At 39.6% G+C, this 27,153-nt stretch overlaps 1 protein-coding gene across 50 annotated transcripts in view; it reads left to right on the top strand.

Annotated features, from left to right (window-relative positions):
• The first annotated feature begins 1,715 nt into the window (after positions 1-1,715).
• The window catches only part of ABI3BP (ABI family member 3 binding protein), a 223,318-nt gene continuing 197,880 nt past the window's right edge, over positions 1,716-27,153 (top strand). For 29 of the 50 annotated variants that reach the window (XM_072722125.1, XM_072722119.1, XM_072722079.1 and 26 more), the window contains exon 1: positions 1,855-2,062. In XM_072722125.1, coding sequence (XP_072578226.1) covers positions 1,984-2,062 — 79 coding nt within the window. In that variant the 5' untranslated portion in view covers positions 1,855-1,983. Of the gene's footprint in view, positions 2,063-27,153 lie in introns of all 50 variants that reach the window. The other 21 variants (XM_072722100.1, XM_072721947.1, XM_072721931.1 and 18 more) reach the window with 2 other exon arrangements.

Here is a 27,153-nt window from a genome sequence, read left to right as displayed (position 1 = left end):
CCAAACTTGGCCTTGGGAGAGCTGCCCATCCAAGTAAAAAATCACAGATGAAAAAGACCTGTTAAATAACCCAATCCCTTCCGTAGCCGGTGCCAGAGCATTCCTATGGGGAGAGCTTAGACCTGGCCGGCTCCAAATGACTTTAACAATGTGCCTTCTCACGCTTTTTTTGGAAGATGGGGCTGTCTCTTCGATTTTTCGTTTGGTACCTTTTTGGACTAGGGTTCGATTTGAGCAGCATGATTCTGCTTCCCACTCAGTGTCTTGGTTCAGCTGCAGGGAACCCATGAAACGAGCTATTTTCAGAGTTGGTATAAATGTTTGGATGCCATCTCAAGAGCTTTTTAGCCCAGAGGGGGGTGAGGGAGAGAGGACATGGGGGGGGTGGGGGGCTTTTTGGGAGATGGGTGCAGCTCAGATCCTGGTTCTCCTTAACTGGGGGCTTTGTTATCTTCGTAATTGGTGCTTCAGCGCCTGTCTTTTGTTAAGTGCTTTCTGTGCGCCAGGTGCTGTGCTAAGTACTGTCCCAAAGTCCAGCTAGCAAATTGATGAACTTGGTACCAGCACGTCTAGTTTAGGATTTAAAGTTCAGCCATGGAGAGTGGAAGTTCTGGAGCTGGATTGCCAGGCTACGGAGCCAGCGCGGTGGCCAACCAGCACGGTGACCTCAGGCCTGTCACTTAACCTCTCTGTGCCCCATTCTCCTGTCTGGAAAATGGAGGTGGTGACATGCCTGGCTGCCAGGTTACTTTGGGGACTACATGTGTTAGTCCACGTGGACTGCTCAGGTCAGTGCCTTGCAAGGGGCAAACCCTGCGGTTTACAAAATGTTGATGAGACAGGAGGTAGGAGATGGAGAGATTTGCTCAGAAGCCCATAGCATCCAAATTTAAACTACAGACTGTTCTATTCCAGAGCCCACCCAAGTGACTGGCCATTAGAATACCCCAGCATGGTCGGGAGACCTCACCCCGCCAGCCTCAGTTTTCCTCACTGGTTAAATGGGAATAACACCATATCTCCTAGAGAGCCACTGCGAAGGTTAAAATGCACTCAGATAGGTAAGGACACTATTCCAGAGCCTGGCCCACAGCTGGCGATCGAGGAGTAATAGTGATTTCTCCATTTCTGCGCCCACACCCCTAGAGTACATGCCTGTATCTGTGTATATGCACACTTACACACACAAGTGTTACATAGAATGAATTGCTATGTAGCCAATGACTTCCTCTTAAAAATTTCTCATGATATTGGAACTTCGGAATGGTTCAAAGTGTCCTTTTACGAGTTTACTCCCATTTAAAAGAAGAATTGGATTGTTTTACTAGATAATTAAAACCAGTTTCCTTCTTTTTTTTTTCTTTTTAATTTTTTTTTTTTTTACTTAGTTATGATAGTCAGAGAGAGAGAGAGAGAGAGAGAGAGAGAGGGGCAGAGACACAGGCAGAGGGAGAAGCAGGCTCCATGCACCGGGAGCCCAACGTGGGATTCGATCCCGGGTCTCCAGGATCGTGCCCTGGGCCAAAGGCAGGCGCCAAACTGCTGCACCACCCAGGGATCCCCAGTTTCCTTCTTAATAAGGTTTCATTCTGTTCTAATGGTTTTGGGTATGTCTCTTCTGGATTTTTGAAAGTAGTTCATTAAATGGTTAAGAACTGCCTAACTGCTTTTTCTTTCCCCAATATAGATTGACCAAAATTTCAGTTTTTATAATCACAGGGAAAAGAGACAGTTACAACCTAGCAGAGAGAAATGTGATGAGATGTTTTTGCTGTTGTGCCTTCTTTTTTTTTTTTTTTTTGGTGTGTGTGTGTGTGGGAAAGGGTGTGATGTCATTTTGTCTCCACCCCCTGTGAGTAAGCCCACAGCACAGCTAAGTGCAGCCGCCCGCCTCTGTCACTGGGAGACAGTTCACTTAAATGCAGCTCCAGGGTTGCAGGACACCCACCAGCATCACTCCCCGTGTGAGGTGGCAAATGCAACATGCTCTCCAGCTTGGGGTGTCTACTTCTCTGTGGAAGTATTGCACTATCCCTGGGAAATGCACAGAAATTGCCAAAAGGCAAGTAGCTCTGATGTTTTGTGTTTTCAGAATAATTTTTAAGAGTTTTTAAATGTTGCTATTCAGTGTGATCTACTTTACCAAACTGGGGGAGGTGGTGGTGGAGGGAATACAGTTATGCTGTGGAGAGTCAAAGTTCAGCTGTGTGAAGGAGTTGCTTAAACTTTTACTCCCCACCCCCCAATTCTGTTACTTACTTTTCAACTGGATCTCTTTAATGCAAAAATGAAGACCAACCTCTTCCATGGAAGAGATATTCATGGTAGCTTGACTCCTACAGATTCAAACTTACAGTATTTGTATTTTTTTGAATCATATGTAGGTGGGTACGAGAGCCTCTTAAAAAGAGTTGTTTGGTGTTTTTATTCCCCTTCCCAGAGACTAAACCAGGACTGGCTTTAGGTCTAAAAAAAAGGCTAATTCTGAAACTCTGCATGGTGTTACCTCACACGTACTTGCTAACTTAGGGGTTGAGGGACTTGGCAGGGCATGCCAAAGTAGGGTCATGTGCTAATTTGTAGACACTTCTCTCCAGGGCAGTTTGGAAGAGGGTTTGATCTGCTGGACTGGGACACTCCCCCTTTTCCTGGCTAAATTGCTCTCATGTTAGTGTTGGTATTTTGTTTACAAATGGCATCAAAAGAAAATTAAACTTCCTAAATTTAGACCCTAAAAATCTTTTGCGCCTATCAGCACCACCACGAGAGCTAGCCTCTCTCTCTCCTGAACCTAGATGTTGCCTGTACTTTTTTTTTTTTTGTTTCTCTGCAGAGGCATTTTCTAAGCCAACTCCAGGTCAGTGAAGGCTTTTTATGGCAGACTGTTGTAGTCAGCAGGATTATGAAAAACAGGCTGAACCTACTATACAGCTGTGATGGAAAATATTGGAGGTAATGCAGAGCCGCAGGCTTGTCAAAAACCCGGTGTGCATAGAATCAGAGAGAAAGGTTGTTAGTGTCATAATATCCAGGAGACCCTTCCTAGTTCCTCCCTCTGGATAGTTTGTTCTAAAATCATCTTGTCCCAAGTGAAAACTGTTCTCTCCTCAGTGTGGTTAAGTGTAACTTGAATCCAGAATGTGAAGGCTGGAGGGGCTGGCTAGCTAACCTTTTGCTTGGTGAAGTAAAAAGCAAGAAAAAGGGCCAAGTAAACCTTCTTATCTCTGATCAGATCATTATGCAAAAATACATACATACATACACTATTAGCTCTTTTTTCTTCTCTCACGAATTTTGTTTCTTGATCAGAGTGAAAGTGTTTAAGTAAATCAATCAGGAGGCACAGGCATTTCTAATGAATTGTTCCTCCTGAAATATTTAACAAGGACACATCACTTGGGTTTTCTTAGGCTCAGTACCTACCAGATGGTTTTATTTTACCTCAGATTCACTGTGTAGGGATGATAGCTATCATTCTGTTCCTGCAGACTTCTGCAAATTCCAAATGCTTTAATTATCATGTTGCAATCACTGGATACAAATCTCTTGACACAGTTTTCCTTTATTTGTTGCGGTTAAAAAAAAAAAAAAAAGAAAGAGAAAAGTTGCCCAAAATGGCCACAAAACTTTGTCTAGTTTATTGCACTTTAATTTGAAGAATTTTTATCCAGGTTTCCTTTGTAATCTTAAGAAAATCCATAGTTTTGGTAATTGTTAAAAAGCCCTGTCAAGTTAAAATAATTGTATTATATCAAATAATTGGCAGTCCTCTTGTCTCTGGGGTATGTTTTATCTTTATTATGGAAGCTACTGAGGAACTTTCTGTTAGCTGAAGTCACCTTTCTCAAACTGTGTTTCAAGAATAGGTGTACTGTCCTCAAGGAGGGGGCGGTTGGGCATGCATCTGCTTTCCACCGAAAACGTAATGAGTGTTCATGCTTTGTCGTCTTTTGGGGAGTCCCAACAGATGTAAGAATTTCACAAGTTCTGAAAATTACTCAGTAAAAAAAAAAATCTGTCCATTTTTAACCTATTGTTTCTCAAACTCGTTTAACTAAGAATCCTTTTTCTAGTGAAACAGCTGGAATATCTTGCCAGGGGCTTGCCTTTCACAGAACACACTTGGGGAAATGCTGAGCTAAACAAGAATAAAGGGGTGGGGAAGGATAAAAGAAGAGTTTCTCTTCTTTTCCATTCCTCCTTCACAGTTAGTGATATATCATCTGTGATTTAAGAAGAGGATAGAATTTTGAAGCTAGACAGGACATTAGTCGTTAATTGAGTGGTTGCTGGACCTTTCGATTTATGAACTGGTAAAAATACAGACACATTTTTACTATCAGGGGTCCATTACAGAGGACATACTTAAGTCGTGTGAGGATGTTCAAAGAGAAAACAAAATCCCCATTGTTCACAAGAGCAAGCCATTTTAACATATTTATAAATAAATGACTTTGTACGGATAAGTCTATTTTCATTTTTCTCTCTTCATCATAAACTAATGAAAATTTCATCATAGGCCAATATTTGGGAGCCACTGCCCTAGCTTAACTATTTATTTTACAAATGAAGACACCGAAAAGCAGGAGGGCTACTAACTTTTCCCCATCGATGGCAGAACCAGGACTGGATTCAAGTCAGAAATCCATGATCTGCCAGTTTCCTACCTGGTGAGCTGGTTTCTCTACCCCAAACCTTAGGAGTTACATTGTGCAGTTGTATGTGTGAATCCTACCCTTCTGGTGAATCCAATGGGTCCTGCAAATATCAGAGCCATTATCTTAATCTTCACATTTTCCCAAGAACATATCCTAAAACACAAATACCTATATGTTTTATATGTGTATAGTTGACATATATAGTTGGTCTATATTTATAGTTGGCAATTTGTAAGAAAAATTATTTTTTAACTAAGATATCATTTGTTCCTTGTCTTATGCCTATTTGCATACCTAGCCACACACTTTGTTATAGAAAATAAGATATTGGAAGAGTCTTTCTTACTTTTCAAAAGCTTAGAGTAAAGTTAGAGATTGCTTTGAATGGACCTCTTCTCCCCTCTACCACTCAATGAGTATGTGTTTCGGTAAATCATTTACCTTTGCTAAACCTTGTTTTTCTCATCTGTCAGGGGAATAGTGACAACTGTCTCATAGTGTTTTAGAATTAGATGAGATGAGATATAATGTTAGTCGGGTCATAGAAAAGTGGATCAATATTTTAAAATATGTAGACTATAATTTGTGATCTTGTGTCCAAATTGTCAGACAAATCTCTTGAAGGGCAGTAAATTTAGGCGTCATGTTCTTGGCAGAAAGGTGGGGCGAGAGACTTAACCGTTGCTCTACAGACAATGAGAGATGACCTCTCCTGGACGTTAGCCTGACCATCATCAAGATCAAATGTTGCTCTTCTCCATGGAAAGCTGCACTTTTGCCTCAGGATCAGCTTTCCCTGGGGATTGGTAAGGCCTCACAGAGCTTCCTGGAGAGATCTCCCTTGAACTTGTTTTTCAAGAAGAGATTTAAACCATAACGTACAGGGCCTGAGAAGAATCACTACATTGTTTTATACTTTTGAAAGCCCCTGTGCTCCAGCTACCTCTTGGAATCTTTATTCTTGGCACCACAGAACTTTTCTTCCCCCCCTGTTGCATACCAAGCTAAGATAAAAACCACAGGGAACAATAGGTAGTGAAGGCAGCCAACAAAAGCTTATAGTGGGACATGAGGGGCTTGACATACCTCTGCAGAAACTCCTGTGTGTGGAAGATTATAATCAGCCAGAAGGTGAAGGCTACTATTTCTAGCTAACTCTATCAGTCCTGAGGCACGTGTGAGGAAAATCACAGAGGAACATTCAAGATACAAGTGTAATCAGATAGCCTGAAGGCATAAGGCTGTTGGGTGCGACTCCTGGCATGTGGCAGAGCGAAGAGGCAGCTGGCTCTTTGCCTCGGGTTCTTACCTGACAGGATAGAAATCGTTGATTCCAAAGACACAAACAGGGGCAGATGGTAATAATAACAATAACTACCATGGTTATTAATAACGCTCATCAACATATTTTGAGCTCAGATTGCCTGTGGTAATTTAGGGCTAAGTATTTCTAATGTGGAAAAATCTAAATTCTCAAAGCTCCCTATTAAGTACCATTCTTTTACAGAGCATAAAATTGTGTCCAGAGTGTTTAAGTGATTTGCCCAAAGTCACACAGTCAGCAAATGGCAAAAGACTATACCCTTAATTTCTGTGTAATATCAGTTCCCTGCTTTACATGAAGATATGCTAATTTATTCAAGTAATAAGTTAGATCCTATGTATATGCAGAGCACTGAGGCCGGAAGACACAGCTCGGCTCCTGTCTTCAAGGAGCTGACAATAGAGTGAGATTATCCTCTAATTTAGGTGAAGCAGAAAGAGCTTTGAGAACAGCCAGAAGGACTCAATCCGGTTTGGAGGGATCAAGAATTAGGAGAGCATAAAGCCCTTAAGTAGTGGCCTGGAAGACAAATATAAGTTGGGGCAAGGAAGGGGATGGCTGAGAGGTGAGGGGGATTTCCAAAAGAGGCAGCTGCAGGGCCTCTGAGCACTGGTAACCCCCAGGTGCCAGTGCTTGGCAGGTGTTAAAAGTACTCAGAGAAGAAGCCAGGACTGGGGAGTCCATACAGGATGCAACTGTGTCTTCTTTGTCTCTATTTGCCCTAACTCCCCAAGATTGATTATAAAGAGGGAATAGAAGCTTGTCTTTAGAGAGGAAGACTCCTATGTCTTGCTCTGTAAACTTTCCTAGACACTTATCTGGGGCCTGGCTCTCACTCTCCATGGATAAATCCCAAGCCCACTTTGAGAAAATTTCATGTGTCCCTTCAATGGCCCAGTCCATTTCCCAAAAAAGGAAATTGATACTTGTGAGGGGCTGGAGAGGATCTCTTTAATTTTAGGGCAAGGATATTGAGGTGGGGTACAGTAGGAAGTGCAAAAGAAGCCTAGTGGGTAGGACTGTCCTTTTAATAAGTGGTATATATTTATGTACTGGCATCACCATCAGAGAACACACTGGAAAAAAATGACTCCCTGCTAAAAGGAAACAAAAAAGTTTGAAAACCATGGGAGAATTATTTTAGCATCTTTGAAAGCTCCAAAGTTTCTTGGAAGTTTTATTGATTTGTTTGTCTATTCAAGTGGTGTTTATTAAGCATCTACTAGGTAAAACTGAATGAGACTTAGGCCTTGCTTTAAAGAAACTTGTACTAGGAATGTAAAAATTGATTATATATAATTTGTTTTTACGCTAAGACTATCACGTTTAGAACCCAAGATTTAAAAATAAAGTTCCCCTGTGTTAATTATACATTCACTGGTTTTGTTTCATTTTGTGGGCTGCTATATAGGATTATAAGACACTGAACAGTAAGGAATTTTAGCCTTCCTCCCTCTTTCAAGTTAATGAGGCACAGTGGAACAATTGAGAATAGAAGAATTTATCTATACTGTATTACAGAAAAGACAGCTAAAATGTTTTTGTAGGCTAATATGCATTTATAGAAAATTTGTCTAAGACATAAGTAAGGTGTTTAATAAAGAGGGGGTCATTCAGGAGATGTGACCCACTGTTCTATCTGGGTCACCATCTTCAGAAAGATTTTCCTTTTGCTTATTTCCTGATTATCTTTATAAAAGTAGATATAAAAGAAAGAATGTGGAAATATATGAACTTAATAAAAATAATCTAAGAATAAATGTAAAAGTAAAATATAAATAGGATAATCTAGAGTGAGAGATATTAGAATAGTAAAATAAAAATGTAAAGAAGGAATGTGCTAAAAATAGAAAAACAATGGTTTCAATACATATATCCTGTTAAAATCACATTAAAGAATATGATAATGGGGGTACCTGGGTGGCTCACTTGGTTAAGCATCTGACTCTTGGTTTCAGCTCAGGTCATGAGCTCTGGGTCCTCAGAGTCCAACGTGGGGCTCCACGCTTGGTGGAGCCAAGCTGGAGAGCTGCTTCCCCACTCTCTCTCCCTCTGCCCCTCACCCCACTTATGCACTCTCTGTCTCTCAAATAAATAAATCTTTAAAAAAACTGTTTAATAAAAAAAAAAAGAATAGGATAACAACCATATTACTCTAAAGCAGGCACTGTGTTTAATGCTAAGTGTTTAAATAAATTATCTCATTTTATCCTCATGCCTATGAAAGATATGTTATTATTTCTCCCATTCCACAGATGAGAAACTAAGCTTAAAGAGTTTGTTAGTTATCTATTGATGCATAACAAATTACCATAAAGTCATCATCTTAAAATAACCCACATTTATTATCTCACAGTTGCTGTGAGTTAGGAGAGTGTGTCTGGCTTAGCTGAAGCCTCTCCTTGGATGTCTCTCACAGGCTGAACAGAGAGTTGGTCAGGGTTGGGGCTTGGCTGGGGAAAGATCGACTTCCAAGTTCTTGTGTTTGTTGGTAGAATCCAGTTCCTTGAGGAACACTGGCTATTGACCAGAGGTCACTTCAGGTCTTTGCACATGGGCCTTTCTATTATGGCTGCTTGTTTCATCAGAGTATACAAACCCAGACACATCTTCGGGCAAGATGGAAATTATAATCTTATGTAGCCTAATCATGGAAATGAAAGCCTATCACCTTTTCCATATTCTATTGGTTAGAAGCAACTCATAGATTTTGTCATATAAGGTGATTACACAAGGGAGTGACTACCAGGAGACGGGCATTATTGGGAGTAATCTCAGAGCCTACCCACCTCACAATGGTCAATGGTTGTTAGGGTCATCTAGCTAGTAAGTGACATAGTGGAAGTATGAATTTAGGAAATATAACTCCAGAGAATATTGGGGTTTGAGCATTAGCACCCATCCAATTCCCATAGAATTTGGCCTTTAGTGGCAGATGCCCATTAGGCACGCTGCCAATCTGTCTCCCACCATGGTTGGGGTCAGTTCTAGGAAATCGCTGAGAATAGAGAGAAATATGGTGAGAGTGCAAAGCCTTAAGTCAAATATTGAGGACATAATTTTCTGTATGCAAGAATCCGGTCAATGCCTAAATTCCTCTGCTGATTTCCTCTGTGGCACATCAAATGTGGTTGATCCCATGTGGAGGGATATGCAAAGTAAATTCTCCCCAGATAGAAGCTCCACTTTTCATTGTAAGACTTAGATACCAACATCTCTCAAACAGAAAGAGAAAACACGAGACAAAAATTTTCTCTAAGAAAATAGATAAATATTAAGAAAGTAACCCCTAATGAGTGAATGGTATAGTCCCCATAAAATATGCTTCTGAAACATCAATGGGTGGGTCTCCAGTAAATGGAAGAATTGTTGTAAGGTCAAATTAAATTTGGATTTGGAGGAAGAAAGTATACTTATATTCATGGATGTGATGGAGACAATTGGATGAACCAAAGGAGCTTCTTTTAGATCCTTTTTGCTATTAATAAAATTCTTCCATATGCTCTAGGAATCAAAACAGAACTTAGGTTTGTATGCAGGATATATTCTTAACATGATATCCAGAAACTTGTAGAATGTTTAATGCTAGAGAATCGTGTGTGTGTGTGTGTGTGTGTGTGTTTCTCTAGCCCACAGAGATTGGGATTGTTGGGCTTATTTGGATTGTCCTGGAGGCCTATGAGGTACATCATAAGAAGTGTAAACTTCATGGTCTCGGTTTACTTTGTTGAGGTCCTGTGGACAGGAAGACTGAATCAGGGCTTACTCTGCTGCTCCTCTTAGCTTGGCATGTCCCCACCAAGAAGCTTCCACAGTGAGAATTTTAGGGTGTGTTGTAGGTTTCCCTGAACTAACAAAACCCTGACTTGTATTCCCAGTGATTTTGATGGATGTTTAGGGACCTTAAAGTTAGCCTGTGGTTTTTAGGCTTTCTTGGTACAACAAGCCATGAAGTCAGCTAATCTTCCTCCCTGTGGAATTCTGAAAAGGAGGTAGGAGATGTGACAGCTTCATAGCAGGTTCGTTATTGGTCTCCAGTCACAGACTATATAATGAAAGTCTATTCATTAGAAAAGCAGACCAAGTCCACCCACTCCAAGCACCTACTGGTCAGATTAGAAATTAATTATAGATAAAGCTGAGGTCCAGTCCCAACTTCATTGATGATATAAAAATTCAATGTTTTCTTTTAGAGTAAGTTTAGCTCTTGGGGAACTTGGGTGGCTCAGTCGGTTAAGCGTCTGCCTTCGGCTCAGGTCATGATCCCAGGGCCCTGGGATGGAGCCCAACATAGGGCCCCCTGCTCCATGGAGAGCCTGCTGCTTCTTCTACTCTGCCTCTACCCCTGCTTGTGCTCTCTGTCTTGCTCTCTCTCAAAGAAATAAAATATTTTTTAAAAAAGTATCAGCACTGTTGTGCTTCCCTACTCAGTTATGATTCGACTGGCCTGGGATGGGAGAATTTTAAAAATTTCTCTGGTGGTTCCGGTATGACCAGAGTTGAGAATCATCAATCTACAGTTTTGAAAATTTGAATATTCAAGTGCTTGATAAGTCTTTCTGGATGAGTGCAGTGTAAAATTTAAAAGTTAGAAGTGACAGATTTTGCTATGTAAGTTTTAACATCAATTCATAGATAATTTTTTTAAAATTTTTGCTGCTTTGTTCTAGGATTTTATTTGAAAAAATTTTGAGATTCCCTTCTCAAACTACACAGAATAAGGAAATGTTTAAAATTGGGATAAACCTTTGTTTTTGGTGTTAGAACATACGTACCAATCTCTTCTTTTATAAAGTCTCAGAAGCTAGATCTGAGAGACTATGGTTGATTATGTTTTTCAGGACAGAACTTAAATTTATTCCTTCTGTCATTCAAGTAGCATTAAAAAAATTGATATCAGGATTACAAAGATGGGTAAGACATTTCCTGCCTTCAAGGAGTTTGAGAAAGTTGTATCTAAACTATTTGGCCACAGAAAACTAATTTTCTTCTAGATGAAACTATCTGTGTCTCAATTCTTTATCCTTATTTACCAGACAAAATGTGCAAGAGTTATGCTAGTCCACTGTTGCCATGTACTAGCTTTAAGTCATGTATCTAAATAAAAGAAAAAATAATATATTAAGAAAAACAAAGCACGATCCCAGTTAATACAAAATACAGGAGTTAAGCAAATGCACAATTAATTTCCCTACTTAGAAGGCCCAAGTTGTATGAATCATCTTTGGCAATTGTCCCTTTAGTTGTGCACGTTTTCCATATACATTCCAGCTCATCTTCTGTCTGTGTTATGTTACGGATAATTTGTGAGCACATAGGATGGCTTCTAATCTGAAACATCTTTGAAATGTATTCCACTGAATTTCTAATAAAATGAAAGGTCTCTCCTTTCTAAGTGGAGAATAAACTCTTGCTAGCAAAGTTTGGGGTATTTCGCTTCGGACAAGATGCCCGAATAGAGTTGCAGGTTTCCTTTCTCCTTAATGCCCTTCTTTGATTTTTCCATTCTGCTAACTGATAAGAAAACATTCTGGTTTTCTAAGGGCCCTGTTGAGAGCCCACTGTGCACACGTGTGCGTGGGCGTGCGAGACCTAACAGGCCTTCCTTTTCTGAGAGCAGCAGATTCTGTCGTTGAAGGAGGAGTTTGGGGCACCTGCCAAAGTCATGCTGGCAGAGAGCTCTGGAATTCAGTCCTGTTACAGATATGCCAGCAGGGGATACGAGACAGTTTTCTCCTCCTTTCACTTTCCCAGATGGAGTTAAAGCATCTCTAGGTAGTAAGCGGAGGACAAGGTGTCCGATGATCTGAAGAACAGCCGCTCCTTCCCTCTGCTGGTTCATCCTCTAACACCCCAATGATCCTGTTGTCGCAGAATAATTCCCTAGTTACTCATATTTTTGCCAGAATTAGAAGGAAAATGATGCTGCCCATGTTCTTCCACTGCAGATTAGTCTGGGGTTTCATCATGAATTGAAATGGCAAATATTGGAAAATAGCAATAGGGACTAGTGGACAAGTGACCTGACCTTGCTGAAATTCGATCTGCTTCCCTGAGAAAAGGGTATAATAAAAACAACAGTTCTCTTTTTACCTTCCACTAATGAATAATAGTAGGGTGGTTATTTTTTTATTTTTTATTTTTATTTATTTATTTATTATTATTATTTTTAGTAGGGTGATTTTAACTGGGGTTTTTGTTTTGTTTTGTTTTTTGGTAGTCACTTTCTTAACCTAAATAAGAGAGGATGTGAAGACCAGACGCAGTTTTGGAAAATCTCTACCTGCCATGCTCTAGTCCCCTGGACCCTTCCTAAAAGGATGCTGAGCTATAAGAATACGCCATTGCTGGATGGCAGTTTCCCGGGCCTTGGCCCATAGTGGGTCAGACTCATGGGGACCCAGGGCCTGAGGAGAGGAACCATGACATTGTGGATTTTTTAAGCATAATTCTTTCCATCAGCATCCTGCTCCTGTTTCTTTGTCCAACTCTCTGCAGGGGTTTGGAAGGCCCGACTTAGAGCAGATTTATGTTTTATTATGAGAGATTTGGAAGCGTGAGTTGTGGTTCTTGGTCAGTTCTATCTCCACATATCCTTGGGATGCAGTTCTGTGGGACTTGAATTTCCCCTGGATGCCTGCTACCCTCTATCTAGTGACTCTCAGGTACTGTGTTGGTTTGATCAGCCACTGAATGAGAATTTTTTTCTTGCCTTCTCTTTTTGTTCCTAATCTTCCTCTCCTTTCATCCTCCTTCTCCCTCCCTTTTCCTCTTATTTCCCTCCTTTCCTCTTCTTCCTCTATCAATGGGGAGAAAGGAATCCTCAGAACGTTCTCCTGGCTTCCACTCCCAGCCTTCTCTGCAGGCCACTGGGACCCTTTTTACACCTCACAGCTGACGCTTTATCTGTTCAGATACAGCAGGAATCATCCCTTCAGAAAACAATGCACGCTTCATAATTTTTTCGAGGCTGCACTGGGTGTTTCTATGTCATACTAAATGTTCCACTTGACTGAAAATATGGTTTCCCACTCATTTATCTTAGCATCAGCAAGCTTACAAAAAGCATAAATTTACATTCATCTGATAGGCTCTAAGCCTATCAGATTGGACACGCTATAACTGTATGTTAACACCACAGTTCATTCTTAAATGGGTTTGAAGATGGCATTAGCTATTATATCTCTTGAATTATGGCAACAACATATGCACAATAAAAGCCAAACACAATAGTGTTATTTTGTAAGGTCGCTTTTCTATTTGTTCCATTGTAGTTGTTGGAGTTTGATGTTTTGAAGAACTTGCAGAGAACTTTGCTGTTTTCCCGAGGCTCATTGAGTTAGGTCTTAAGTTCAAACACCATGTTTCTCTTCATTTCACGGGGAGCCAACATTTCCTTGAAACTGAGTTTCTGTATCAAATGTCCCCATGAAATGTGATCCTCAAATTGGCAACTGGATCACAGTTGCAGGCATTTAATACCATTTCAATGTGCCAATCTCCCTCTGTGATCTGTTTCTCTAGCTCCGCCCTTGCTTTGCTATACTCAACAGATGACTTCCAAATCTTTTTCTCTTTCCAGCCTCTTCTTTTCTGCTTTCATGTCTTTTTCAAATTCTAACCCTTGTGCTTGGGTTAGAATTCTCTGCCACAGAAACTTTATATATTCTATTGGCTTCTAGACTTTTTCAGCTATGACCTACCATAATAATGACTGAAAAGAAAAAATATATATATAAAATTAGGTTTCCAGATCCAGATGTGGGTACTTACGCATGTGTGGGACGTGCTGCATTATTGTGCTGGTTCCCTTTGAGGTGCAAACCAAAAACCAATAAATATGAAATAGATAAAAGATCTAGAAATGGATTAAACGTGGTGTGATGCACCACTGATTTTTGATTGATAAATTGTACTGATATTACTGTGGTTAAGAGGTTTGCTCTTATATGGAACAATCTAGTTGAAAAATCTTTATAAAAAAAAAAATCTTTATAAATAGTCTTTCACTGGAGCAAGTGATTATTTTTAATATCCTGTTTTGGAAAACAGTAACTCAAATTTTAAATATTGATATTACAACTCAATCACTGGAAAGAGTAATTAAAAATATCCTTGAATCACTTAAAGAAGTAACAATACTTCACCCTCATGGTTAGTCAAAATTCCTTCTCCATATACATACTCTTGGCAAGAAATTTCACTTTAAAAATTTTTCACCAACACCAGCTTTTTCAAATACTTTCAGGTGCCTTTCTCAGCTCTTTACAAAGAACACAATTTAGTTTTATAATCCCCTAAATTTGTCAGCTGAATTACATTATATAACACTTGTTCTTAATCGGCCATTCATTCCAAGCATCTGTTTTCACTTATGTCAGAAAATTAAGACAACAAGTATTTACTGTTGTAGTGTTTTCCAAAGTCGTCATAACCCATGCTCACATGTCATCTGTAAGGTTTTTGTGGTGTCCCAGAAACATCCATTTCAAACATTCCTTTTCACGGCCAGAGGTTCACAGGCCACAAAGGGACCACAAACGTTAACACTAAATAAACTTCCTGTAAATTATATTATTAAATAATTTAAAAGGCATTAAAGGATAAGCATTAGTAAAATCAAGATCTTTTTAGGTATATTTCTTTCTAGGTACTTTCCTATTTTGTGAAAGTGTTTGTTTCTTCCTTATTATTCTTTTTTTAAGGGGAGGAACATGCATCTCTATTTAATCTGCTTTCTCTCTCTCCCACCTACCTTTCCTCCTTTATGGCACTTGCATCCTACATCCCTCCACAAGCTCTGGTTGTGGAAGATGGGAATAGGAAAATAAACCTATGAACTTTGTTTTATGAGATATGACTGTTTAATAAACCTGGAGATAATAATTCTCATACTATATTAGGAGCAAGGACTCACTAAGCACAGTGATTTCAAACTTGAGTGAGTATCAGGATCATCTGGAGGGCTTATTAAACCTCAGAGTGCTGGACACCATCCCCAGAGTTTCTGACTCAGTAGATCAGAGATGAGGCAGCCCAGAGAGTCTGTATTTCTCACAAGTTTCCAGTTACCACTGGTCCTGTTGGCCCTGGGACCACATTTTTGCAAGCCATTGACTAAGTATGCAGAGCTCTACCTTCCCCTTAGTACATGCATACCAGATTCTGACTTAGTAAGTCTGGTAATCTGCATGTTTAGCAACTATAACTGCTCATTCTCTACTGTATGTAGAGAAATAATACTGATCTTTTTATCTAATCAGCACCAAGCACTGAGACACTAATTCAAAAAACTGGTTAAGAGGAACTTAGCTAGCTTCTTATAGCACTTGAAGAACCCATGGTTTCCATTGTTCAGTATGGCTACATGTCGGCAGAAAAAAATTTAGTTTGAGACAGTAAGTTTATCATTAGTTCTTTTTTTTTTAATATTTATTTATTTATTTATTTATTTATTTTTAAAGATTTTATTTATTTATTCATGAGAGACACACACACAGAGAGAGAGGGGGGCAGAGACACAGGCAGAGGGAGAAGCAGGCTCCATGCAGGGAGCCTGACATGGGACTCGATCCAGGGTCTTCAGGATCACACCCTGGGCTGCAGGCGGCACTAAACCGCTGTGCCACTGGGGCTGCCCTCATCATTAGTTCTTATGATTAACTTCCATCTGCCTTTATACCTAGAAACCACCTTTTTGCATACCTGGCTGGAGCCCTGAGCAGCATTCACCATTAATATAATCTTGTTTGGTAGTGAATAACGTTTAAAACTGGGGCAGCAAAGTTTGTGGTGATATTATGAGATATTAGTGAGAATCATTCATATATATATTAAAGTTAATGCTTAATATTAGCCTGAAGCATCTGTTAAGTGTAACCCAAACTCAAGAAATCCCACTATAAAATATAAACAGCTTACCAGGTCAGTCAAGAACAATTAATTGTGAAACTGAAGACGAATTTGATGTTTAGCTTAAAAGTTCTTTGTTATTTTGACTTACATAGACTATGTCCAGTACTAGCCAAGGGGCTGGCTAGTACTGGATATAAACCTATTATTGAGCATTAGCTATGACATTTGTATTTGGTGGCCAGCTGGAAACACTTGTATGTAGCTTGCAGGTTAGAGTTTCTTAGCTCTAAGAATCCATAAAACTCTTAAAGCTCTATGGTAAGTAGTGTACTTGTATGTACATTTTGGAGGGTATTGGCTCCTAGGTATTGAGATTCTCAAAGATGTCTAGAAACCAATAAAAGTTAAGAGTCATATGTCTAAGCAGGTGCCTATTACTGAATTAGAATTAGGATGTATCAAGTAAGTGGCTAGAAGGATTACCACTATATGCATGGAACATGCAGAAAGGGCTTTCACATGGTTCATGAAAAATCCTCAGACTTCACAACTAAGATGTGAACACATTGTTTTATGCAGTTGATTTTGTCGTGGTGCAGAACATTTAAATGTGGAAGTATAGTATACAAATGACCCTCAATGATTCTCCCCTCCTCGTATTTAAGCTTCTTGAATTCCCTCGCACGCTGAAACATGCTGGCCTGTATTCCGTTAGCATACAAGGAAGTGAAATGAAGATGTGTGACTTCTGAGACTAGGTAATAAAAGACATGGCAGTTCACACTTTGCTCTTGATCTTGGATCACTCAATCTGGAGAAGTCTTGTGGAGAGGTCCACGTGGTGAGAAACTGTGACTTCCTCTTCCTCCATTCATAGCCATATGAATGCACCATTTTGTGAGTGCACCCTCCAGCCTCACCTTGACAGCCTTCAGATAACTGCAGCTCTGGTCAGTTATCTTGACAATATCTCAGGAGAGATTCTGAATTGTTCCTTCCTGCCACAGCAACTGCGTGGATAATAAATGCTTTTTGTTGTTTAAGTCTCTAAGCTTTGGGTTAATTTACTATGTTACAATAGATAATACAGATAGTGCCTTTTTATTATAATTTAAAGGATGATTTCGGTGGAGTGAAAATAGAATGAGAAGCACAGATCTTTTTTATTATTATTATTATTATTGGTCTATGGCTTTGGAAATGTAACTTGCCTATAGCCAAAAAATGAGAGGAAATAAATTCTGGAGGATAATTTTTGGATCCATTACCAAAAAAACTGGGTGTGAATATTGACCAAAGAGTGATTGGAAACAATTTATAAACAAATATCCTTCTAAAGTAATCACAGAAAATGTTTGATAGTTTAGAGCAGTTTAAAGACCAGGTCTTCAGGATGCCTGGGTGGCTCAGTGGTTGAGCATCTGCCTTTGGTTCAGGTTGTGATCCTGGGGTCCTGGGATCAAGTCACATATCATGTTCCCCACAGGGAGCCTGCTTCTTCCTCTGCCTGTGTCTGCCTTTCTCTCCGTTTCTCTCATGAAAAAATAAATAAAATCTTTTAAAAAAAGAAAAAAGACCAGGCCTTCTGAGGACTTAATAGATATCCTTGACTTTCATTCCAGAGGCCAGTTCAGGACTGGCCTAAGGCCAAGGGTGAGTCTGTATTGGTCCTGCTATCGTTTAGGAAAGTCGACCTGTGCCCAAGATAGCTTAAAGAGAACCAGATCAAGATCCACCCCGTAGCTGACCTACATCCCTGAATTCCCCTGAGGAACAAATGGGCCTCCTGGGACAAACTTGGATCAGGTCACGCTGTTATCTCCTTAGACTTTGGCCTTGGCTTTGACCTCAAGCTAAAGTTTATGTCATAGCATTCCTTGTGTAATTATATTTCCAGGGTAGGCATTTGTGAGATTTTTTTATCTCTTATAGAAAAACATTTTGGGATCCCTGGGTGGCGCAGCGGTTTGGCGCCTGCCTTTGGCCCAGGGCGCGATCCTGGAGACCCGGGATCGAATCCCACATCGGGCTCCCGGTGCATGGAGCCTGCTTCTCCCTCTGCCTGTGTCTCTGCCTCTCTCTCTCTCTCTGTGTGACTATCATAAATAAATAAAAATTTAAAAAAAATGTTAAAAAAAATAAAAAAAAAAAGAAAAACATTTTATAAGCACCTAACATTATAATAGGAGGAATTAAGATATAAAGAAGAATAATGGTTACCGTTCCTGTGGAGTTTATATCCTAGCAAAAGAAACACATGTACTAAACAGGATGCTACAGTGTAATAAATGCTCTAGCTATAGCTTACCTCTGAAGTGCTTCGTTAATGAATGTGATTAGTGCTCTAAGCTGAACTCATTTGCTCCCTTCAAAAATACCATTGTTTATAAAATGATTACAAAGAAAAATCACAGACACTTATCATCAGTTGCTAAGACCTTATTAACAAAGCAAATAACAAAACATAAAATTGGGTAAGCAGCTTCCATCCAGTTCCCTGTTCCCTGGCCAGTCAATATCTGGGTCTCTTGGATGATATAGGTCACAAGGGATAAGGAGTCTTTCTGCTCAGTCCCTCTTCCCAGACCAAATCCAAGTCTAGATTCCACGTCTTCTTTTACTAATGTGTATCATTCAAGGAATCACAAGGCTCCATGTGGTTTCTTGCTTTCATGTAGGTTCAAGGCACCATGAGCTTGGTCTTCCCAGAGCATCTTATCATAGTTGCCAAGGAAGGGCTGTTTCAGCAGTAAAAACAGCTCATTTCCTACCACGCCTTTATCCACTGTTGATGAGCACACCTAATTAAGCAAAACATTCAGGCTTTTAAAGCAGACTCTACTTGTGAGGGATGCTATGGCAAAGAAAAAAGTCAGGGAAGGCCAAAAAATTGAGTCAAATCTGGAACCATCATCCCAACAGGCAGTGTGCCACTAGAAGAGTCACAACTATGACTAGAGATCAACTGTTTTAGAATCCTTTTTTCCACTCTGTCCTGGGAAGTGAAGGACCCTTTATCCCCACTGGCTCTTCTCCTCCGAGGCAGTGGCACTCACTCCTAAGTGACTTTGCTCCTTGGACTCATTGTATTGCTTTTAGGTCCCATTTTTGTCATCTTGCTTTACTGTTTTATTACAGTATAACAAAACAGGGAAGCAACTTCCAATGATTAAAGGCTTTTATCTGGGAACCCTGGGTGGCACAGTGGTTTGGCGCCTGCCTTTGGCCCAGGGCACGATCCTGGAGACCCGGGATCGAATCCCACGTCGGGCTTCCGGTGCATGGAGCCTGCTTCTCCCTCTGCCTGTGTCTCTGCCTCTCTCTCTCTCTCTCTCTCTCTCTCTCTCTGTGACTATCATAAATAAATAAAAAAAAAATTAAAGGCTTTTATCTACATTCAAATGTAAACATTTTTACTTTCTCCACATCTTTCTCTTTTTTCTAAGATAACATGATCAGAACCATATTTAAGAAATTCTCTATAGCATTTTTAATACATCTAATTATTAATCTTCAGATCAACAAATTAAAAATACTAACTTCTTATCAAACAGGAGAAATAGTTTGCCTAGGTTGTTTGCCAACAACTTGCCTACTGTATCTTAGAGAAAGAGAATCTCAAATAGCATCTTGGGCACGTTTGACTTTTCATAGTGCCCCTCTCTTGGAATACCTGTTATTACATGCTGCACTCTAAACCTAAATGTGGCTTATTTTAGCATTACTTTAGCTAGTTAGAAAATATTCTTTGGGCACCTAGATGGCTCACCTGGTTAAGCATTAGACTTCGGATTTTGGCTCGGGTCATGATCTCAGGGTTGTGAGGTAGAGCCCTGTGTTGGGTTCTGTGTTCAGCAAGGTCTGCCTAGGATTCTTTCTCTCCCTCTCCCTCCCCCTGCTCACACATACTCATTTGCTATCACTCTCTCAAAGAAATAAATAAAATATTTTTTTAAAAAATAAAATATTATTTTTTGGGGCACTTGGATGGCTCAGTGGTTGAGCATCTGCCTTTGGCTTAGGTCATGATCCTGGGTTCCTGGGATCGAGTTCTGCATCAGGCTCCCCATGGGGAGTCTGCTTCTCCCTCTGCCTATGTCTCTGCCTCTCCCTGTGTGTCTTTCATGAATAAAGCTAGTTATAGCTTAATCTAGAGGATAAGCAACTTTCCTATTTCCTTCAAAATTTAAACGCACTATGAAAGATGTCCCTGTTTCCTATTTGTCTACCTTTATTTTTATCTAATCTGATAAGCTTTTATATTTTGTCAATTTCAGTCAAGATATAAAACATTTTTATCACCCCAGAAAATTGCATTGTGCCCCTTCGTAGTCAATCTTGTCCACCTATTCCCAGCCTCTGACAAATACTGATCTGAGTTCTGTCTCTATAGTTTTTCCCTTTCAGAATGTCCTATAGTAGAAGCATATATTAGATAGACTTTTGTCTGGATTTTTTCCACTTAGCACAGTGCTTTCATGATACATCCATGTTGTTGCAGGTATTAGTAGTTCTTTTCCTTGGTTGACTAGGATTCCCCTATGAGGCTATGCCACTATTTACTCACCAATTGATGGACTTCTGGGATGTTTCTAATTTTGGGGCAAGTATGAATAAAGCTGGTATAAACGTTTGCTTACAGGTCTTTGTGTGAAGATATACTTTATATACACTTTCATTTCTCTTGGGTAAATATCTAGGAGTAGGATTGCTTTGTCATATTCAGTATATGTTTAGCTTTATAAGAAATGCCAAACTGTCCTCAAAGTAGCTACATACTTTTTATAGCAAAATATGAAGATTTCAGTTGTTACATATCCTTGCTGTAGCTTGGTATTACCAATTTTTGTTTTTGTTTTTTTCTTCTTTAACTTTAGGTATTCTAACAGGGATGAGTCAGGTAAATTTTGAATTTATACCTCTCCTCCTTAGAGATTTGTTCATACTGTTAGGCATCTTTAAAAAAATGAGGTCAATTTTCATAGAAACCACCATCTTTTTTAAAAGATAACAGGTACATATATTTGCTGATCCCACAGATTTCTTATTAGATAAGGTAAAATATGGGAATTGGCTCTATTTGCCTGGCACAGAGGGAACATTCAATAAAGTCTAATCTTATCTCCTTCCTTCCCTGTATCTTCTATTCATGAGTCATCATTACTGAAACATTAAAATTACACCACCTAAGTTGAACTATCGTGTAGTCTTTGCCCCTTTCAAGTTCAAAATTCAATTTCAGCTGTTTTTCTTTTTTTTTTTAATTTTATTTATTTATTTATTTATTTATTTATTTATTTATTTATTATAGTCACAGAGAGAGAGAGAGAGAGGCAGAGACATAGGCAGAGGGAGAGAAGCAGGCTCCATGCACCGGGAGCCTGACGTGGGATTCGATCCCGGGTCTCCAGGATCGCGCCCTGGGCCAAAGGCAGGCGCCAAACCGCTGCGCCACCCAGGGATCCCAATTTCAGCTGTTTTTCATATTTTGTTTAAAGACTGTATGTATTTATTCATTTTAGAGAGAGAGAGAAAGAGAGAGAGAGAAAGAGTGAGTGGGGAGAGAGGCAGTGAGGGAGAGAGTAGAGGGGGGAAAGAATTTCAAGTAGACTCTGCACTGAGTACAGAGCCCAACACGGGGCTCAATCTCATGACCCTGAGATCATGACCAGAGCAGATGATAAGAATAAGATGCTTAACCAACTGAGCCAACCAGGCATCCCTTTCATTTTAAAAGACACACTTTGGAAGACAGTGCTCTGGACAGGAAAATGCTGAATCAATCTGCACATTATAATGTGTAAAGGAAAGCCTTCTCTTTACCCATAACTAATGTGTAATTGGAGAAAAGGGGTATTAGGCAAAAAATTGATCCCTGAACTTGGAAATAAAACACTTCAGTTTTAGTCTTTAACCTGCTTCTAACTAAGTGGGCGACACTGAGGGAAATAATTTAGTCTCTCTGGGTCTTTTTTTTCTCTCCTTAAACCATGGACCACAACACAGTCTATTCTCATTACTCATAGTAGTTATGTTCTGTAAAGTGCTGCAAACGCTTATCAGCAAATACTGAGCTATTTTAGGGGAAATAGAGGATTAGGTCTCTGAGAGTCTCTGATCACATTTTTGTCAACCCATCAATATGTAACCTTGTCTTTCATATGTTTCCATGGAAAGATAACTTATTTAATATATGTTGTTGATTCATTAGCATTAAACTCAGGCCAAAGACATTACAGCTCATGCCCAAATAGAACTTATCTAACATTTTATAATAAAATATAATAATAAAATAATATTTTACTCTGGAAGGCCGCAGGACAGCATTTCAGAGCTACACTTGGGGGCCATTTTAAACTGGGAAGTCACCAACAAAAAGTACAAACATGGGAAAAAACATAGCACTAAACAGACTGTGCAAAGGACGCTTGTTTACAGTCTGAGAGCTGACATGAGGCAGAGCATTGCCCTGTCCAGCCTCAGCTGGAAATAGCGCATCAAGTAGCTCAAATTTTGGACTATATTCTCTACTCTTGTTCTACAGGGTGGATCAAGGATATTTTTTCAGTGAATGGATATGGTGATGCTGTTATTATGGTTGAGCAAGAGAATTTTCTCCAGCCAAGGCCTAGGAAATCTAACATTTATAAGGAAAAAAAAGGAAGTCTTAATACTTTGTTTCTCACTGGGCCTCAACCACCGTAAACAGATTAGGAAACCATAGAACCTAATGGAACTTAAAAATATGCATTAACATATAAAGATAACATCATGTTGAATAGCCTTGACTGGCAGAAATAATAAACCCATTGTTTGATTCCTTTAAGATGGGTGAAGGCTTGTTGGAACCTGATTGCTTTTGTGCACATTTGCAGGTGCCTTGTACAATACTTTTTTAAACTATGTGGTCATCCATCATTGGCCCTCTTGGCCCAGAGAGTAGTTTTCACATCTCAAAGGTGCTTTATACATATTTTCAGTCACCAGTTTGTTTGTGGATTCTTCTCAGTACAGCTAGATTTTTTTCACACAAAAATTTGATTTTGCTTATTTTAATTTCTATGGTGTTTCATTTTCTAAAATATAATATAGATGTGGTTTTAATGGCAATGCTAGCTCTATTAAATCAAGGAAACTAACTACATGGATGCATTGAGCTACTGAGGTGAAATGATTGGCTTGCAGAAGTGTTTTTGTGGGAATCTGGTGCTTAAGGGGACGACATTCCATTCCCAGTTGCCCTCCTTTCTACTCCTCTTTTGAAAGTCACACCCTTCTCAGCCCACATTTCTATGATTCTTTTGCTGACAAAGTGCTAGCTGATTTGACTGGCAAGAACCCTCACACCTCTTTTCTGTTTTAATTTCCATTTAAAAAAATCTGTTTTTAATGACCTTGCTCTTGATCCATTAAAAAACCTGTGGTTTTGAGAGAACAAAGACAGACAAACAGGTTGATAAATAGATGAATGAAATTCAATTTTTATCAACATGTACTAAACTTCTAACATATATCAAGCTCTATTCTTGTCAGTTATTTCTATTTTTATTGTGTGATACAATTCTATGTAAGACAGTTTTAAAAACTGGGGTGAAGGGACACCTGGGTGGCTCAAAGGTTGAGGGTCTGCCTTCAGCTCAGGGAGTGATCCTGGAGTCCTGCATTGGGCTCCCCGAAGAGCCTGCCTCTCCCTCTGCCTAGATCTCTGCCTCTCTCTTTGTGTCTCTTATGAATAAATAAATAAAATCTTAAAAAACAACTGGAGGTAAAAATCCAGAATGGGTGGTAGGTATCAACATGTCTTTGGGGCCCACCCACATTCTTGGTGTTCTCCTCCCTGGAGCTTAATACCTTAAGACTTCTATTGCCCCACACCAGACTTACCTGCTCTTTACAAATCTTTACAATACTTTCAGCTCCAGACTATCCCATCTGTCAAAACTTCTCTAGTCACTGCCGCATTCCTGCTAGTCTACTCTTTAAAAATAATCTCATATTCTCATTCATAGTAAGGTATTAATGGCTGGTAACAGCTATAGGTCTTAGTTCTCTGAAACATTTTACTTTTATCTAAAGATGCTTGTATGAATAAAGCTTTAATGCAAGAGAATCTATCGTCTCCAACAGGAAGATTTCCACCAAATAGGATTTGAGGGCAAGAACTTGTTAAAGCAGGAAAGCTCTTCTTACATTTCTCAAATCACGTCAGATAAGTGGCAGCCTATTCTGTTTATATGTCCCATGTGTCCTGGAAAAGGCACCAAGTAAGACCTTCCCTGTGAAAAGTCCTGACTGTACTATAGTGTTTGCAGGAAACTTGCCAGGCATGTTGGGAAAGGCTGTATATTTCACCCACAAATTAATGGTATCAGCAACCACCAAAATTTCTTGCAGTAGGTATAATTACCAAGAAAGCAGCTTTAAGGTCTCTTTGCTTGATGAACTCCTTGGAGTAGCTCACTTTTAAAATTAGGATTCAAAAGGAAAACTCTTGGCCTGGAGCATGTGACATAAACACCTGTGAGGGGCCACCTTCCAGTTGTTTTGTCTGGGTACTGAGATGGAGAATTTCTTAATAACAGGAGGGACTTCACAACCCTCCCAGTCTCTTTTGCCCACTTATATTTGTCCACCTCCCCAATCCCTATGGAGGGGGAGCAGTGCTACAGGCACAGAGGAAAGCTTTCAGCACAAATTTACAATACTTTCAGCTCCAGACTATCCCATCTGTCAAAATTTCTCTAGTCACTGCCGCATTCCTGCTAGTCTACTCTTTAAAAATAATCTCATATTCTCATTCATAGTAAGGTATTAATGGCTGGTAACAGCTATAGGTCTTAGCTCTCGGAAGGTGGGACAACATGCTAAGAGCTCAAGAGCCCTTAGTCCTGAGGAGAGGGGGACAAGAGAGGCCGTGTAGCGCCACCTGGATGGCACACATGAGAGAGGTCTAGTCCTGTGAAAGCCTGGGCACTCTCTCTAGAGTGAGCAAGAACAGATAAATTTAATAAAAGTTGCTGGACTCTAAGTTCTTAGGTTCTTCTAAACATTTCAGAGAGGCAATGTAAGACCTGAAATCCCAGCCTAGGTCCATATATCTCTAAATGTGACACTACTCTGCAAGTGGATACCTGAGTAGGACTTCATGTGCTTGGTCACATTTTTTAGTGGGATCACTTTGGAAGGAACTAGAACTACTTCCCCAGAGGTCCAATTGGACATTTCACTTTTGACCGAAGCAAAAACCAACATGTGTCAAAGCCTAACTGATGCTTCTGATTTTGCCACTGAGCATTATTATGGAACATGAGGCCTAATTTCTGCTTCAAATCAGTAAGAATTCATTCAACAAATACTTATTAATAGCCTTCTATAGCCTGAGCACTATCAGAGAATGAGTATGGTTAAGAGTGCCCTTTCCTTTTTTATAACATAGACTACAGAGGCTATAGGCCATCCAGGCATGTGGTGTCAGAGAATTCAGCAAGCCTATAGAGAAATGGACAAGATTTGGATAGATCTGTACTTGACGGAATGCCCCTACGGGAGGACTCTATTGAAAGAAACGCAGTAACTCCTTAATATGAAGGTTGTAAATAAAGACCAGTTAATAATAGGTTAATCTGAAGCATATTTGTAATACAGTTTTTTTATTTGAGGCTAACTTTACATGAGTGGGGGATGTGGGGGTGGGGGAGTACATTAAAAAAAGATGCATTCAAAAAAATCTTTAAAAAATACTTCCTTTGCTGAGATTATTGGGGATTTCCTCTGACTTTTGGCAAATGGTTTATAAAAATGAGTTAACACCCTCAGATGTTCCTACCCCACCCTGAGTCTATTCCAGCAAAATCCATTCTTCTTTTTCAAAAAAAAGCATGTTTTTTTTTTTTCTTCTTGATGACATAGATCTGCTTTTCTGTTTTAAGCTATGCCTTGAGATTTGAAGATCCTAGAGTTTCTCTGCCTTTCTTTTCAAATGCACATTCTTGGAGCAAGTTGCTGTTCTGAGTACAGCTTTTATTATATATTGAGATTGTTGGAGAATTTTTTGAGTTCAGAATAAAAGCCAGAGTCAAGGACCTGCTGCTGGCCATGCTTGTTGAGTGTACCTGTCTCTTTGGTACTCGGCTCTTGTTCTCTCTGCACGGGGGCAGCATGGGGAGTGTGACATGGGGCTGATTAGTAGTCAGGAGTGGTCTTGTTCTGGCAGTGCCACTTGAGCCCTACATTAGTCACCCAACCTCACTTGGCCTCGCTTATCTCAGAAGAATATGTTCTACAATCTCAAAACTCCTTTCTATCTCTAAAATTCAGGGTGGTGCACTCTATAAGTAAGATTGGGAATTGCCTTTGTGGCTTGTTGTGGCTGAATGTGTGGGCGGTTTGGCCCTCACTCTGGTCTGTCACTTTCTTGCTTCATGGTTTGCATCACTAAGGCTATGTCTGTCTCTCCCCACCCTTCGTGTCAAACACTGGATCTGCGTAACATGAGGCACGAGTGACTGCTGGTGAACTGAGAATAAATAGATTATTCCTCCTACGAGTTTTAAAAAGCTCAGCAAATCCCAAAGGGAATAATTTGCATGAAGCCCTTGTCTGAGAGAAAAATTCACAAAGGATAATCTATATTTCTTTTAGAGTAGCAGATTTTAGATCTGAAATGGATCATTCAGGATTTGTTTATTTTTTTAATGGGGTTCTGTGACTCAAAACGGTATATTATACAAATAGAATAATAGGCTGGAAATATCTTCTATCATATGAAGAATCTGGGTCACATATGGCCAAACTGTCCTAGTAGAACTCCCTGAGGTCACTCTTGGCACTCTTTGCCCATATCCTCCACTACAACATAGCCATTTTGATACTAGCCCCGATCATCTGATATTTAGCCCCTTTCCAAACTCATTCATTTTAGTAGATTTCAAAAAAAATTATATGGCTACTAACCTAGATAACTACAGTTTTTTTCTCATATGTGTGAATGTATGTATTTATGAATACTAGGCTACACTGAAAACTATTGGCTGATTTCAGATTAAAATTTTACCTTATTAAATGTTCTTTGAGACATTTATATTCCAAGACTAATATAAATATAATTTATATTTTTATTTTTTTAAATAAATTTATTTTTTATTGGTGTTCAATTTGCCAACATATAGAATAACACACCCAGTGCTCATCCTGTCAAGTGTCCACCTCAGTGCCCGTCACCCAGTCACCCCCACCCTCTGCCCACCTCCCTTTCTACCACCCCTAGTTCATTTCCCAGAGTTAGGAGTCTCTCATGTTCTGTCTCCCTTTCTGATA

This window comes from Vulpes vulpes, chromosome 1 (genome assembly GCF_048418805.1).
Source record: "Vulpes vulpes isolate BD-2025 chromosome 1, VulVul3, whole genome shotgun sequence".
In the NCBI taxonomy this organism is placed as follows: domain Eukaryota; kingdom Metazoa; phylum Chordata; class Mammalia; order Carnivora; family Canidae; genus Vulpes; species Vulpes vulpes.
Note: the sequence above shows the minus strand (reverse complement) of the source record. Positions and strands in the feature narration are given on the sequence as shown.